At 39.3% G+C, this 15,450-nt stretch overlaps 1 protein-coding gene across 3 annotated transcripts in view; it reads left to right on the top strand.

The window, feature by feature from the left end:
• Nucleotides 1–725: 725 nt before the first annotated feature.
• Nucleotides 726–15,450, top strand: part of LOC140927661 (mitochondrial calcium uniporter regulator 1-like) — an 81,482-nt gene continuing 66,757 nt past the window's right edge. For 2 of the 3 annotated variants that reach the window (XM_073377337.1, XM_073377338.1), the window contains exons 1-6: nt 726–992; nt 2,166–2,267; nt 3,490–3,593; nt 5,253–5,296; nt 9,503–9,560; nt 10,195–10,236. In XM_073377337.1, the coding sequence (XP_073233438.1) occupies nt 776–992; nt 2,166–2,267; nt 3,490–3,593; nt 5,253–5,296; nt 9,503–9,560; nt 10,195–10,236 (567 nt within the window). In that variant the 5' untranslated portion in view covers nt 726–775. Of the gene's footprint in view, nt 993–2,165; nt 2,268–3,489; nt 3,594–5,252; nt 5,297–9,502; nt 9,561–10,194; nt 10,237–10,758; nt 10,831–11,557; nt 11,612–13,018; nt 13,080–14,115; nt 14,448–15,450 lie in introns of those variants that run through there. The other variant, XM_073377336.1, reaches the window with a different exon arrangement.

Below are 15,450 nucleotides of genomic sequence, written 5' to 3' on the forward strand. Positions count from 1 at the left end.
GCATGAGGTCTGACTGGTCACAGGAACTTCAGTGTTACCGGACGAGAAATGCCTCTCTTTTAAGACTGAAGTATACTTGCTTTTGTCTATGTTCAGTGAGAATTGTCTCTGGTCCGATCTTTAGAATTTTTCACTGGGACCGTACGCAGTACGCAGCGACGGAGAGAAAACCTAATGTGATTCTTGCCGACCTAATACGATGTTGCCTTTTCACTCAACGACTCAGGGTCACTCTGGCGTTTTTTGCTTTTTGTAGTCTTTATTTTACGGTTCGTAAAAACAGGTACACCCACTCTCTTATCATTCCCCAATATTCGGTCAGATCCAGCGCCGTGAAAAAAGCTAAATGCGACGGTTCTTTGTTCAAAAATTTTTTCTCGAACTATTTGGGAATCTTTCTAATACTTCCAAGTAGCGAAAGTCTGCGATTTGATCTTTCTTTTTTAATCGAAGTTCTTCATAGCAGTAAAACAACTGTTCTTTGCTGTAGAATATTAACTTTCTGGAGTAATCTGGCCCTCAATATCGTTTCAACTGCACGCAATGACCTCTGCTTTACCCTCTGTGTTTGAAGCCATTTTGAATCTGGAATTTAAAAAGTCCGGGAAAATCCGGTAGTGCCAGGCTCCCGCGCGGTATGAAATTAGGCAATAGTACTGGGCAGTGGCTCGGGACATTTCGGGCAGTCTTACACCTAGTACTACCCTTTTCCTGTGTTTATAAGGAGTTCAAGTATCGAGCTGAGAGTAACCGCTTCCAAGTTTAAATATTTAGGATGTTCAAAACAAGTCACGTTCTTCTAAATAGCTGCCTCAATTTATTTCGTCAATCCTGTCGTTTTGGACCGGTTTTTACCAATGATTTACAGCCAGTAAATATAACCTGCCTCCGAAGGCTTTGGAAGACAGCTGGGTTCCATCACACAAAACTATTTTCAAGATTGCCATCCTTATCTTCCTCTTTGGACATTTCTGATCGAAAACAACAAAATGGTGAGTGTTTTATTAAAGAGTAAAGCTTTGATTTCTACAGTTCACACGCATTGTTCCAATCTTTAGTCGGTTGTTTATTTTATCCCGGTTTTGGCTCGTTTTCATAACTCCGGTACCGGTAATTTATTTTTAGTTTTTACGTTCAGGTCTTTATTCACTGTCAGTTTTTTTTTGATACGGATACGTTTACACAGCATTATTATTTTTGAAAGCCCAACCGTATTATTAACCAAGTCAGCCAATAGATAAGAAACTTAGTCGGAAATGCGCAGGCTTAAAATAACAAGTGTACTTATTTTGATGCTCTGCCAATCCATAGTACATGTTATATTTTATCGTGACCACCCCAACCCCTTCCCCCTATGAAAGGCACAATTTAAAAAGGCTCTTTTCCATAACGCAGGATTCTGATACCCACTCCCCCATTCCAAAACAAAAGATATGATACTGACATTTCAGCCCACCTTGCATGATATAAGAAAGCTCCATATAAGTCGAAACCATCAGGTTTTGTAAACCCTATCTTTTGTGGACTGATGATGATGTTTTCACTCTCTTCTTGGATAGGGACAAAAAACCGTAGGTCCCGTCTCACAGCACTTTCACTGATTTGTTCTTGTGGGACATAAAAGAACCCAACCCATAATCAACCCACATTACCAAGACGACCCAACAGTTTGGGCAAAATGAGTTTATTGAACAGTGCTAAACAACTGCCAGACCAATATCTGGACAATAAACAGGAACAAAACTAGGACTAGGAAAACTAACAAAGGTGAAAATTGAAAATACAAAATCGTAAAAATAAGCCTGGTGGGAGAGGTGGGTAAGAGCTTTCCGGATCTTACAAAAGATGAGACTCCAGACCACTTGGTCGATTATAAGGGACATTCAATATCTCTTTTACTGGTTAATTAACCATCATTAATAAATGATTTCTCCACTATTCGAGAAGAGTAGGGTTCGTAGACCCCAGTGCTGTGGCCAACCTTTACGGGTTGTGGGATTGGGTAGGGATGGCACCTCTCATTGGACCTGAGTCCCGATCATGCACATTCCCTCAGGGCAGGCCTGTGTCCAGAAAATCTGACCAGTAAATAATAATAAATAAATAAATAAATAATTTCCTTTATTGTTACAAGAAGTTGTTTTTGTTGTTATATATTTTTCTAGGTAGCTGGAAACGATCAAAGTCAAACTCCTCCTACATCACTCCCGGTGGAATAATTTTTCATTTTGATACACACAAGCTTGTCAAGAGACTACAAGATAATGGTTTTTATATATTTTTCTTTTGTAAAACTTATGTCTTGCTTCTTCATGAAGCAAAAAGGTCATTCTTCTCTGGTAGGTCTTGGGGGGAGCAAACAGTTGTTTTTGTAACATATTGAAAGTGATAATAATGCATTTGACTGCAATTTAAAGGAGTTAACAACCAATAGCATCTTCATTGCTAGTTTGCTACATCCTTCATGTGATCCAGGGGTGTGTGGAGTTTTCTTTGTGCTGCATTGTTCCTGCGCTGTGAGGTTTCTTTCAGCCAATTTTTTCTTCCCCCTTCCCTTCCTGTAGTTCTTTCTTCAGCAGAGAGCTTAAGCAATGATGACAACCATGGCAATGAGAACAACAAAAAAGCAGTAGGTTTAGATTGGCAAAGCAACAACTTTGCGCATGCATCATGCTTTTTCATACATTTCTTAGCCGCCATTGCACGACTGTGACTTGAAAATGCCTAATTTCACATTTTGTAGAGGACATGAACACAGGACAACAACTTTCTTATTCTTTTCCTGAACTTTGATACAGTCCTTTAGAATTCAACTCCAAAAAAATTTGCCAACATTTGACGAATTAAACATCAGATGGAATAAGGGCAATAAAGTTTGAGGCAGCATACATTCATTTTTTAAGTCATGTTTTTGTAACCGCCGCCATCGTACATTGATGCTTAAGCTACCTAGTGATTTTTTTTCAGTGTGGTGGGTGCTTGTTTTTTGTGTCCTATTTTTTTCTTTTTGGGTGGGGGGGGGGGGGGGGCTCATTGCTGGGCTGCACCTTTATCCCAGCAATGGGGGCACTATTCAATCTAGGGGCTGGCTACCAAAAGTGGAATAGCCTCTGGATACTCCAGGCACCCAACCTCCATTTAGCAATATTACAGTTGTTAACAGCAAAATTCCTTTATATTGGTTATATATTACTGGTACTAAGGATGAATGAAGACACTCATAGCCTGTATAAGCTTCTAATAAGCTTCTGAAAATCAGCAACTGAGCACAAAGTCCAATAGGTTTGGGGTGGGGTGGTTAGGGGGTTAGGTAAGAGCTCCCAGTCCCCACTACCTTATGCACCATATTGACAGCACTTCTGCCCAGTTCAATCATACATTCATCAAAATATAAGTACAAAAACTTAGAGGGTGGTGAACAGTCTTCCTATTACTTAATAATAAGTGGCAAAGAAAAGTTTAATTGTTATTTATTTCTATTGATTTTAGGTTTCAGTGAAGTTCAAGCTGAAAGTTTGACAGCTTCTTTGGTTGACATAATCACATCAAGTGTTCACAGTGTGGCAAACAGCACTGTGTCAAAGATAGATCAGGTGAAAAAAAATAAAATAATTTAATTTCAGCTGAGCTGGTTAACCCTTTAAGCTCCAATATCCACATACAAATTCTCCGAACTGATCTCCATACATTTCCTTAAACAATGAATTAATAGAATTTGGTTTAAGTTCAAGGCATTTTCTCTAAGGTTATTAATTTTCCAGATGGTAACCGGCCACAATGACCAGCCAAAGAAATTTTTGCTTGCAGGTTACGTCTCGTTTCTGACCAGTCAAAATATCGGGAAAAAAGTTAACTCATCCTTGTGTTTTAAAGGAAACAAAAATCTAAGATTTACCAGTGAGGATTTGGATGTTGATATATGAATGAGAGTGTGCATGACTGGTCAACATGACCTGCAAACGAAGTTTTTGGCCAGACAAGTTAATTGCTATTCTAGCTGGACATTGTCAGTTGACTGGCTGTTTTTTTTAGCCCTAATGTCTGTGACAAGTTGGAGGTTTGCCAACAGTTACCAGGTTGCAAAAAAAACATTTTTACAGCTTCCCATTCAGGCAAGCTGAAGCTAGCATTTACTAGCTCAGATGTCATTTCAACTAGCCTCAAAAGCTTTTTGATGAGCAGAATTGATTACACAGTTCTTGTTATTTGAATTCCTCAAAACACATCTCTTGCCCGTTGGGCAAGTTAAAAACAGAATTCACTAGCCCAGTAGCAAAATCCACTAGCCCCGGGCTATTGTACACTACTTTCTTTGCTCACTGGTTACAGAGATGCAAGAATCTTTTGAGTCAACAGTTAAGACTGACTGTATGTCTTAAGTCTTTTTCTGCCCTTCCAAGCAAAATCCATTCAGTTAACAAAATTGGCTGCAGTAATTATTTCAAGTCTAGGACAAACTTTATTGCATGCATAGACACCTGCTCAATTTCATTTGCAAGAAAGTTTTAATTTTTTCCATTTATTAAATTAATTACTCTCCTTTAAAATTTATCTAATAACTGTGAGAACTGTAGTAAATTAAAACATCATTTGTCAAATTCACATTTTTTTTTATCATAAGAATGGACAACATGTGGCTTGTAATCTTAGTCTCTCTGCATGGGGTCTTGCATCTTGGTTGGTGATGCGTAATCACAAATTAACGTCTGTTTAATACAGGTTTTTACATGTAACAATAAAAATGACCATGTCAGTTACTTTTTTTTTGTATGCTTAATTAAGGTGTCCACTTAAGAAAGGTTTTATTTACAGTAAATGAGGTAAGTAATTGCAGGGGGTACTACAGATGTGGCTACTGTCAGCTTCATACAGATTTTACTTGTCTGTAATTTTCCATTTCAACGTTCCCACCTCCTCATATTCATTTTTTACACAGCTGGCAGGCAAGGATTGGCTAGCTGAGTGGACTGGCCAACATGGGTGTATTTTACCCAGGCAATTTCGATTGACTCTTGTTGTTACTATAAGAAAGTTATTTCTTTAAACCATCTTTTATAACCATCGATATGTATGCACGCCTATCGGCAGAGGGCTCTACAGAAGGACTAGAACGTTATAATCTAGGCTATCTGATATCAACGTATAAGATCCGACTTGGCATTTTATTACTAGTCAGTAAAAGGAATATTTCAGGCTCTAAAAAGATGTAGTTCTTGATTTTTTAGAGATTTAATTTTCTTTTAACTTTTCAGGAGAGACTTGAGGTGAAGTTTAATGCTATGGTCGATACAGTAAGGTAAAATCAAAGCAACTGATAATATTTTTAGTACAACTATATCAGAACTGTAGAACATTTGTGTACAGAGGACTTACTTACCCATTCGCCCTTGGAGATTTAGCCTGAAGCTACTCACGCAGTTTCCCTGTTCACTATCTTGCCAGAAAGAGCCAAAACATTCCGTATGCAAGGCGAGTTCTACGCTGGTTTAAATTACAGCGAAATTTCCACTTATGTCCAGGATCGATCTTGTTAGCAAAAATTTGCTAGCAAATTGCTTTCGCAATTGTCGCAAAAGAAATAATTGAGAAAAAATTATGTCAGAAAATCACTAACAAATATCGCAAAAATCGCAAAAATAACAAATCTAACAAGAATCTAGACTTGGAAACTGAAGAAGCCAAGAAAGGCCCCGAAATGTTCGCAAATATCGCAAAAATCGCAAAAGTAAAAAGGATTTTTTTTTGCTAGCTAAAAACACCCGTGACAAATATCGCAAAAATCGCTAAAATAACAAATCTAACAAGAATCAAGACTTGGAAACAGAAGAAGCCGAGAAGGGCCCTGAAATGTCCGCAAATATCGCAAAAATCGCAAAAATCGCAAAAGTAACAAGGATTTTTCATGTTACTAAGAAATAATTGAGAAAAAATTATGTCAGAAAATCACTAACAAATATCGCAAAAATCGCAAAAATAACAAATCTAACAAGAATCAAGACTTGGAAACAGAAGAAACAAAGAAGGACCCCGAAATGTTCGCAAATATCGCAAAAATCGCAAAAGTAACAAGGATTTTTTTTGCTTGCTAAAAACACCCGTGACAAATATCGCAAAAATCGCAAAAATAACAAATCTAAAAAGAATCAAGACTTGGAAACAGAAGAAGCCAAGAAGGACCCCGAAATGTTCGCAAATATCGCAAAAATCACAAAAGTAACAAGGATTTTTCATGCTAGCTAAAAACACCCGTGACAAATATCGCAAAAATCGCAAAAATAACAAATCTAACAAGAATCAAGACTTGGAAACAGAAGAAGCCAAGAAGGGCCCCGAAATGTTCGCAAATATCGCAAAAATCACAAAAGTAACAAGGATTTTTCATGCTAGCTGAAAACACCCGTGACAAATATCGCAAAAATCGCAAAAATAACAAATCTAAAAAGAATCAAGACTTGGAAACAGAAGAACCCAAGAAAGGCCCTGAAATGTCCGCAAATATCGCAAAAATCGCAAAAGTAACAAGGATTTTTCATGCTAGCTGAAAACACCCATGACAAATATCGCAAATAGAAAGGACTGTCGCTCACAGAAGGGGGCCAATTTTCAGCAATAAAAGGGGCTGGTTAACATTCGTTCCAAAATATCAAGAATACCAGATTGGGGGAAAGTAAACGGGTCATAAGATATACCCATAGTTTTTTAAACAGGGATTGCCGAAAGTAACAAGAATTTTACTGCCATGTAAGACGATTTAGTACCAAATATGGCAAAATGCCACAAATTGCGCTAGAGTAACAAGAATAGGCAAGAATTGTTGAAGGGCAAGAAAGGGGCCAAGAACACCCGCGCATCACTGTTTTTCCCTAATAGTAATGGTTGTCTTAACTGGGATACGTTCTTGTCCAGTAATTTTGTAATGCGTTCCATTTTCGCGAAAATGAAATCACCACTTACAAACGTGACACTATTTATAATTACTGACAGTACCAAAATACTGTTATATCAATGTGTGTATGCTTCGTTCTTCCATCAACATACAGCTACAATGCATAAAAAGGAGTGCCGCCCACAGAAGGGGGCAAATTTTAAGCAATAAAGGGGGTTGGTAGCAGAACTTTCATGCCCAAGAACCCACCGCAACCATCGTTCAAAATATCAAGAATAGCACATTGGGAAAAAGAAAACAGCCATTATACATGAATGTTGCTGTGCAATACCCAAAGTTTTTAAGCAGGGATTGCCAGTGACCTGGTAATCCTTCCCTTCCTAGAATTTTGTTAAATTTGTTATTTTTGCGATTTTTTCGATATTTGTCACGAGTGTTTTTAGCACGCAAGAAAAATCTTTGTTACTTTTGCGATTTTTGCGATATTTGCGGTCATCTCGGGGCCCTTATTGATTTCTCCTTTTTCTAAATCTACCATTTTGTTAAAATTCTTATTTTTGCGATATTTGTCACGGGTGTTTTAAGCTAGATAGAAAAATCCTTGTTACTTTTGCGATTTTTGCGATATTAGCGGACATTTCGGGGCCCTTCTTGGCTTCTGTACTTTCTAAGTCAGGAATTTCGTTACATTTGTTATTTTTGCGATGTTTGCGATATTTGGCACTGGCGTTTCAGGCTAGCAAGAAAAACCTTGTTATATTTGCGATTTTTACGATATTTGCGGATATTTCGGGGCCCTTCTTGGCTTTTTCTTTTTCTAAGTCTTGATTCTTGTTAAATTTGTTATTCTTGCGATGTTTGCGATATTTGTCATGGGTGTTTTTAGCTAGCAAGAAAAATCCTTGCTATATTTGCGATTTTTGCGATATTTGCGGACATTTCGGGGCCCTTCTTGGCTTCTTATTTTTCTAAGTCTTGATTCTTGTTAGATTTATTATTCTTGCGATTTTTGCGATATTTGTCATAGGTGTTTTTAGCTAGCAAGAAAAATCCTTGTTGTATTTGCGATTTTTGCGATATTTGCGGACATTTCGGGGCCCTTCTTGGCTTTTTCTTTTTCTAAGTCTTGATTCTTGTTAAATTTGTTATTCTTGCGATTTTTGCGATGTTTGTCACGGGTGTTTTTAGCTAGCAAGAAAAATCCTTGCTATATTTGCGATTTTTGCGATATTTTCGGACATTTCGGGGACCTTCTTGGCTTCTTTGCTTTCTAAGTCTTGATTCTTGTTACATTTGTTATTCTTGCGATGTTTGCGATATTTGTTAGTGATTTTCTAACATAATTTGTTCTCAATTATTTCTTTTGCGACAATTGCGAAAAACATTTGCTAGCAAATTTTTGCTAACAAGATCGATCCTGGACATATCTCGAAATTTCCGCTCTGAAAGTGCGGGCATATGAGCCAAAGTTAAATTTTGCGTTGTATCCTTCCCTTTTCTTTTATTTCACCCGTTATCTGACTTTTGGAGAATCTTTTTTGTTGAACTTTTTGCAACTGTTTTACTTTGTTATCTATCGATCGTTTTAATCTGTCCCCAGTACGTTGTTCAAAGGGTGGATAGCGCTACCCGCTGGATAAATCACTATCCAGTGGATAACGCAATTGGTTTCCCTAAAGGTGATTTTACACGCGACGATTCGCAACGACGATTTTTAGCGCAATACAGCATTGTAACATTGTTGCGACATTGGTTTGAGTAGTTATATTACAACGTTGTTCCAACATTGCAACGCTGTGTTGCGCTAAAAATCGTCGTTGCGAATCGTCTCGAGTAACATCACCTTAATGCTAATCCGCTAAATAGTGTTTTATCCGGTGGATAGCGCTATCCAGCTTTTGAACAACCGGGGCCAGATTATGGTGAAAGAGGAAAAGGAAAGAGAAATGATACTAAAGGTTTATATAAAGTTTACAGACTGACATACTTGTTGCCTTAAAACTTCTTTTAGGGCCTGTTTACATGGAGGCGGGGGACCCCAGTTAGGTGAGGTAACTCGCTTAGGTGGGGTAACCCGCCTGTCCATATAATCTCTCATTTTAATTTGATCACGTTTACATGATAGGTGGGGTGACCCGCCAAGGCGGGTAGCCCGGTCTACCAGACCAGGTTGCCCTCTCAGCCGGGGTCAAATTTTGCCATGTAAACGTTTCAAGGTGGGGTAACCCGCCTGGCCGGGGGTCGGATTCGTGATACATCAAATTCGCGCAAAATTCACTTTGGCGGTGGCTTTGCATCATTATTAAAGTTAACAGTAGAAAGCCACATAACTGAAGGTTGCAGCAAAAGCAACAAGAGAGTGTAGAAGTGCATTAATCGCCAAAACTCGTGATTTGCCAGCATTTTGAGAAAGTGCACCCCGGCATGGCGGGGTTGTAAGATTGCATGTAAAGGAGGGTTATTTTTTACCTCACCTACCTGGGGTCCCCCACCTCCGTGTAAACAGGCCCTTAATTATGTTGAGAAAATCAGATGGCAGAGTTTTGCAAGCAATAACTAAAGGCTGTTCTATTTTTCTCTTTTTATGTTTTCGTGATTTGTTTTCTATACCTCTAGAAATGAAATGTTTCTCCTTGAACAAGGAAAGTTTTCACGAATTCAAGAGGAAAATCAAGTACGGTAACTATTTTAGATTTGATTAGTTATAAATCAACATGCTTTTCATAACAATTTATAGACCCCATTCGGCTACCCAACGTTGTGCTCAATTCAAATCTCCCGGGGTTAAGATTCTTCGTATACTGTATTTGCATTATATATAATGTGGCAGTCACATTTAAATGATATGGAAATTCCTGAAACAAAACGTTTTATTCCCAAAGTGTTTGAATTGGGTGCAACGTTGAGTTGGCCGAATTGGTCTAGGACAGTTGTTTTAAGATTTACTTAACATCTTCACATAATTTCATAAGTTTTAAATGGTTTTCTTTGTAAAAAGTGGGGTAAAAGTGTTTTTACTCTAATATTTACTGATTCATTTGAGTGGTCACGTTTTTCAGTACTCGTGTGAGCAAGAAAGAATTCTTTTGGTGTAAAATGCTAAAAAACACATACTAGCATGAGAACGTATGTGTATGTGAGAAACAGGCAGTTTTTCAGCAAACTGAAAACACAAACCCAAGACGTCACTTAGAATTCTTTCATTCGAAACCCGGCTTTTATTATTTTATACTTTGATGTAATTTAGCTTCAAAATCTTAATAACCAGACAATTAATTTTGTTTGCACTGTTTTCCTTTTCGCGAAAGAAATTAAGAGATGAAGTGGCTTCTCTGAAAGGAATTTTACAGGTAACGAAACTTGAGTTTTTGTCTATTAGGCTGAGTGCAAACGGGCGCAACAACTCCCAACATTATTGCGCCAACAATGTTGGGAGTTGTTGCGTGCGTGTTGGCAGTGGTGTGCAAACGAATGCAACAACTCCCAACAAGTTTGAGACCTTTAGTACATCGTGGGAAGAATAGAACCCATAAGTCTTTGTGATCCATGCGTAATAAGCGTGCGTGGCCCCAACAATGTTGGAAGAGCTGTGCAAACGGATCCAACATTGTTGCGCTACGCTTCGGCGATCACGGAACAAAAGAAATGTTGGGAGTTGTTGGCTGAAAAGTTTGACCGGTTTCAAACTTTGCGCAACAACACGCAACAACATCCAACAATATGCAACAGGGTGTGCAAACGGACGCAACATGTAACATCCAACAAAGTTGTTGGCCAACAATGTTGCGTCCGTTTGCACGGGGCTTTAGATTGTGTAAGGTTTCGTCAGTATCTCAAGAATCAGTTTTGACTGAGAACGTTTTCTTTTTTAGGACGAGGTGGCCAAACTGAAAGGGGGGATGGCGTTAGACTTCAGCTTGGAAAAGAGTCGAATAAAAGAAGAGGTTAAGTATACTCTGTTTATTAGAATAGTTCTTAGGAGATTATATACACTCGATTGCAGATATTAAATGATCTAGGTGACCCAAACGGCCAGTGGAATTATGGATATAAGTGACAATTAGCTTTTCCCAGTGAAAGCCCTATGGTTTGAGCATCTAGTATTTAAACGAACACCTCCCGTGTCGAAAGCGACCGTGACCACTCTTTGGGGCCGAGTTGGTAACCTCATTCCCAGGGTCCTCTCCTCGTTCTCGGCCCCTGAGGTCGAGTAGGAATTGACCCCGAAAACGAGATTAAAGTTTCCACTGTTATTTTGGAACCTGTTGGGAGTTGTTGGGAGGTTTCGTTGACATGGTTTGCATGATATTTATGTGCGCTGTATGTACTTTTCAACTCCTAGTAAACGAAGAAAGAAGGAAAGTTTCTATCACTGATAGCATTGCACTACTCGTATTGTAACTGGGCAAAAAGTTTCAGTAATTAAGCTCTTTTTATAAGAGACCCATTTTGACACTCATCTAGTAAACCACCAAGTTCGGTAAGCGACCGCTAGGTTTAGATGGCACTGGGTGGTCGCTTGCGGGACTCCGGGGAGTTTCGACTTTAAGCTTTTCAGGCCAACGGAAACCTGAAACCAGCCTCACTTAAATGTTGTTATTCAGACCCTATTCATCGTATCGTGTGAATATACGATTATTCAAATCTCTTGTCTTGCTTTCTACATTTTAGCTTGCAGTGCGCGATCAAAGAATAAAGGATACCGAGAACAGAATAGAAACCGAGGTATGTAGTGAGTACCAGTCGTGGTTCCTTTTATACCCCCAGCATTAGCCTGCGAACAAGCTCTCCTGGGCGCTGTGACGGCGGGGCAGGAAAAGGAAGGAGAGCTTGCCACTGCGTCTCCGGAATTTCAATTCCACCTCCAATTCCCCCGTGGCTCTTCGTTTAGTGGGCTGTCAGATTTCCGCCAATCAGCGGAAAGCGGAAATGAGCGCGATTGTAAACAAACATTGAAAAACACATGCCGAGGGGTAATGAGGTCATTACTAATGTCACCAACGCCAATAAGCATTTCGCTTCGACTTTTTTGATGCAGATATTGAAATTCCAGAGACGTAGTTGCAAGCTCTTCTTCCTTTTCCCGCCCCGCCGCCAGAGCACCCCGGAGAGCTTGCTCTCAGGCTACCCCAGCATTTAATTTAGAAAGTGGCCTTTTTTTCTGGATAGACAAAAAAAATTTCATGCATATGCATAATGAGGTCGCATAGTAGCCTGGAAAGCAGCGTATTTTGCCGTACAAACAATAATACCTTTGTTCTCCCGCCATCTTTAACGTTGAAACTGACAGAAAGTTGGAGCGAGTGAAAAAATGTTTCCAAGGGGGAGGTTGACCCCTCCTCCCTTAGTTTTCCAATTGCTCTCAAGGTAGCGGCCGTAATCAATGTACCTCTAGGCCGAGTTGTTTAAAGCTGGGTTAAGATAACCCAGGTTTAGTGCGAGATTTGAATTCAGATATGAAAGCTTAAAAAACATTTCAGTTTTAATTCCTTTCGTCTACAAGTTGATGATTGGAAGCTCTAAAAATAACAGGGAAAATTATCCGAGTAAATGCTTTTGAACACAAGAAAAAGAAACCCGGGTTAAGCGCTAATCGGCCTTGGAACAACTGGGCCCAGAGCTTCCGTTAAAAAAAAAAGCGTTCTCCTCTCTCCTACCCCCTAAGGAAGGCCTGATACTCATGCTACCTTCACACGGCACCGGACTAATTTTCGACCGGTTTAAAAAAATTCCTGCGTTTAGGTATTCCGTTCACACATAACCAATCTAAATGGGCGAAAATTTAGACGCCTAGCCGTTCAAACTGCCGTGTGAACGGAGCAAAAATATTGAACGGTCCCGTGCAGAAGCTTATAACCCCGAAGCGTCTAAATTTCCCTTATCTCGCTTATCAGTAATTCCATAATAGGAAGTAAATTTTGATTGGTTCCCTAAAAAACCCGAGCATTGCGACAAAGTTACACGCTTCTAAATTTATCAGCCGAGCGAAAATTCGTCCCGTGCGACGTAGCTTTAGGCGACGTCTGGTTTTTCCCGCCTTTACATTTGAAATCTCTTAAAGATTCGTTTTGGACTTCTTTTTTTTAGAAAAGACTGATTTTACTGTGCTATTCTCATGTTTTCACTCCATAGGTTGCTAAACTAGGGACGCAGCTCGAGGCACAAAAGTTAGATTTAATCAAGTATATAGTAGGTAAGATAATACTCTCCAATCTCTCGGATTTTGCCTCGCATCTTACGTTTTAAGCTTAGGGAAATGTAGAAGTTGAAAAATCGTGTTATTTTTCAAAAAAAAAATGTCCAGAGAAAATCTGTCCCTCCAGCAGAGTCAACTTTAGCGAGGCGGTTTATGGAGAAAAAAGGTTGACCCTTTTGTTCGAGCCAACAGCGCTAGCGCAAGCTCTGATTGTCTCGCCTTGGCCGAGTTGACTCTACTGGGCGAGCAAAAGTGTTTATTTGGAGTAAAGTTTGCCCGGCTCGGAGGTCGAGCCTACCATCGCAGAAAGGTGGTCCGATTAGGCGGGTTATCCTACTAGCCGAGCTAACTTTGTAAACGGTTCGCCCGGTTTTGTAAGGAAAAATATGAAGAGTTAGCTCGCTCATTTTAGTTCTTGCTTAATGCCGGTTCCACTACTTGCCGAGTTCGCTATGTTCGAGTTCGCTACATGTTCGCTACCGGCATGCCGAATTCGCTGCCTATATTGATGGTGTGAAGTATAGAACGTTTTTATAGCATGTATTAAAACTCTAGATTGTGAAATATATAGCTTAATAATAAAGAAAGTTCCGCAAAATTAGTAATTTTGACTCTCCCTTACTGGTTGTATGCTTTCTCTCTCTTGTAAAAGCCGCTGTTCCATTCTGAGCGAAGCGCGGACTCGATGATAATATTCTAAAACACGGCGCCTCTTCAAGTTCAGTAAGGAAGAGTTATTTAAGACAAGATGTTTGTTCTAAAAGATCGTTGAAATGTTCACAACACGTTTAGAAACTTTCGTAGCGAAGTTGGTAGAATGAAGTAAGTAACGAATTTGCATGCCGGTAGCGAACATGTAGCGAACTCGACAAGTAGCGAAACCGGCTGTTACCCTCAGGTAGGCGAATGGCTCCTATGCCTAGGGCAGCTTTTTCCACCAAAACGGGACCTCAAAAACCTTCCATATAGTGGGTTCAATGTGTGTTTAAATTCTGAAAAAAAATCTTTACTACTTTTGTTTTTGCCATTGCAGGAAGTTTACTGTCTTGTGTGACGTTGTTCCTTGCGGTGTGGAGATTCGTCAAGACTTGATAAAACTTAGGAGTGTAGTACGTAATTTAACCCTTTCACTGCCAGAGTGTTTGATGGAGCTTTGTAAGGTGACTCTAACTTTTGAGTCTGTGGACGAAATCCTATGATGTGACCATTCAAATGAAAGCTCTCTGCCTCTACTTTCACATGATGCTATTTGTTTCTCACAATTTTGGAAAATGAAATTTGGAAATTTGGTCGAAACTTGCCTTTAGCCACATTTGGCGGTGAAAGGGTTAATGAATTTTTAAAATCTTGTATCTTATAATAAAGCGAAAAATCTTCTTATTGAGCTTTGTTTATAATTCAAACAAATGCTTGTTAAAATATGTAAAATATGCTTATGATTTCCTGGAGAGAAAGAGATTAAAAGACGATTATCAATCAAGAAAAAAAGTGTGAAGTCGGGAGGTATATTCTTCGAGCTTTTTCAAGCTTGTGAAGGTGTTTGCGCGATGCACAATCGGGTCTCAGAGAAAAACCGGCGACAGGGCTCGCACAGACTTGAAAAGTCCTTGAATTTTAGGGGGAGTCCTTGAAAAGTCCTTGAATTTCTTCGACTTTGAATGTAGGGGAGCCGAAAGCGAATTTTTTGCACAGAGTTTGGTATTCTTTTCCTTTGTTAAGCAGCTTTAAACACTGTGACACTCGGGTGTAAAAGCAGCTAGAAAGAGAAATTGAGAAGAAAAGAAATCCAAATGCGCACTTAAGTTAACTCTTGATGCTCCTGTTCATGCTTCGTGTATTTTTATCAGAGTTCCATGCTTTCATGGCTTCCTCGGCAAAAAAGTAATGCCGGGAAAGTGTTTTTTAATGCTTTTTGGTTATCCAAGACCGGAATACAAGAATAGCTTAGAGAAAAATAAAGAAACTGTGGTTTTATTCAAGGAGCAACAATCAGTTTAAGACAAGGGAACTGAAAAATGTAGTTGAAGTTCTGTTAACGTGGCCTGGGAAAGTATATTTATATAGCATCTTGGGACCCTGAGTGATGAGATGCATATTTCATTTTAGTCACAAAATGAGTTCCTCTTTTAACGAGGGCGAAGATGGTATCTAAAGTGGATTTTTATCCTAAATCTTTACAGCGAAAATACAATGTAGAATTATTATATAGTGCCTTCAAATTAGCTGAGATATGATTTCTCTCATGCAATAGCGAAGATCCTAGGGGCTTTCTCCTTCCCGGATTAAGAAGTTTCCTCCGTCTGTCGTCACACACTCGATTTTTGAGTTATGCACTCAGTTCTCGCGCTTCACACTCGCGCACACTTTT

Source organism: Porites lutea, chromosome 2 (assembly GCF_958299795.1).
Source record: "Porites lutea chromosome 2, jaPorLute2.1, whole genome shotgun sequence".
Classification (NCBI taxonomy): Eukaryota; Metazoa; Cnidaria; class Anthozoa; order Scleractinia; family Poritidae; genus Porites; species Porites lutea.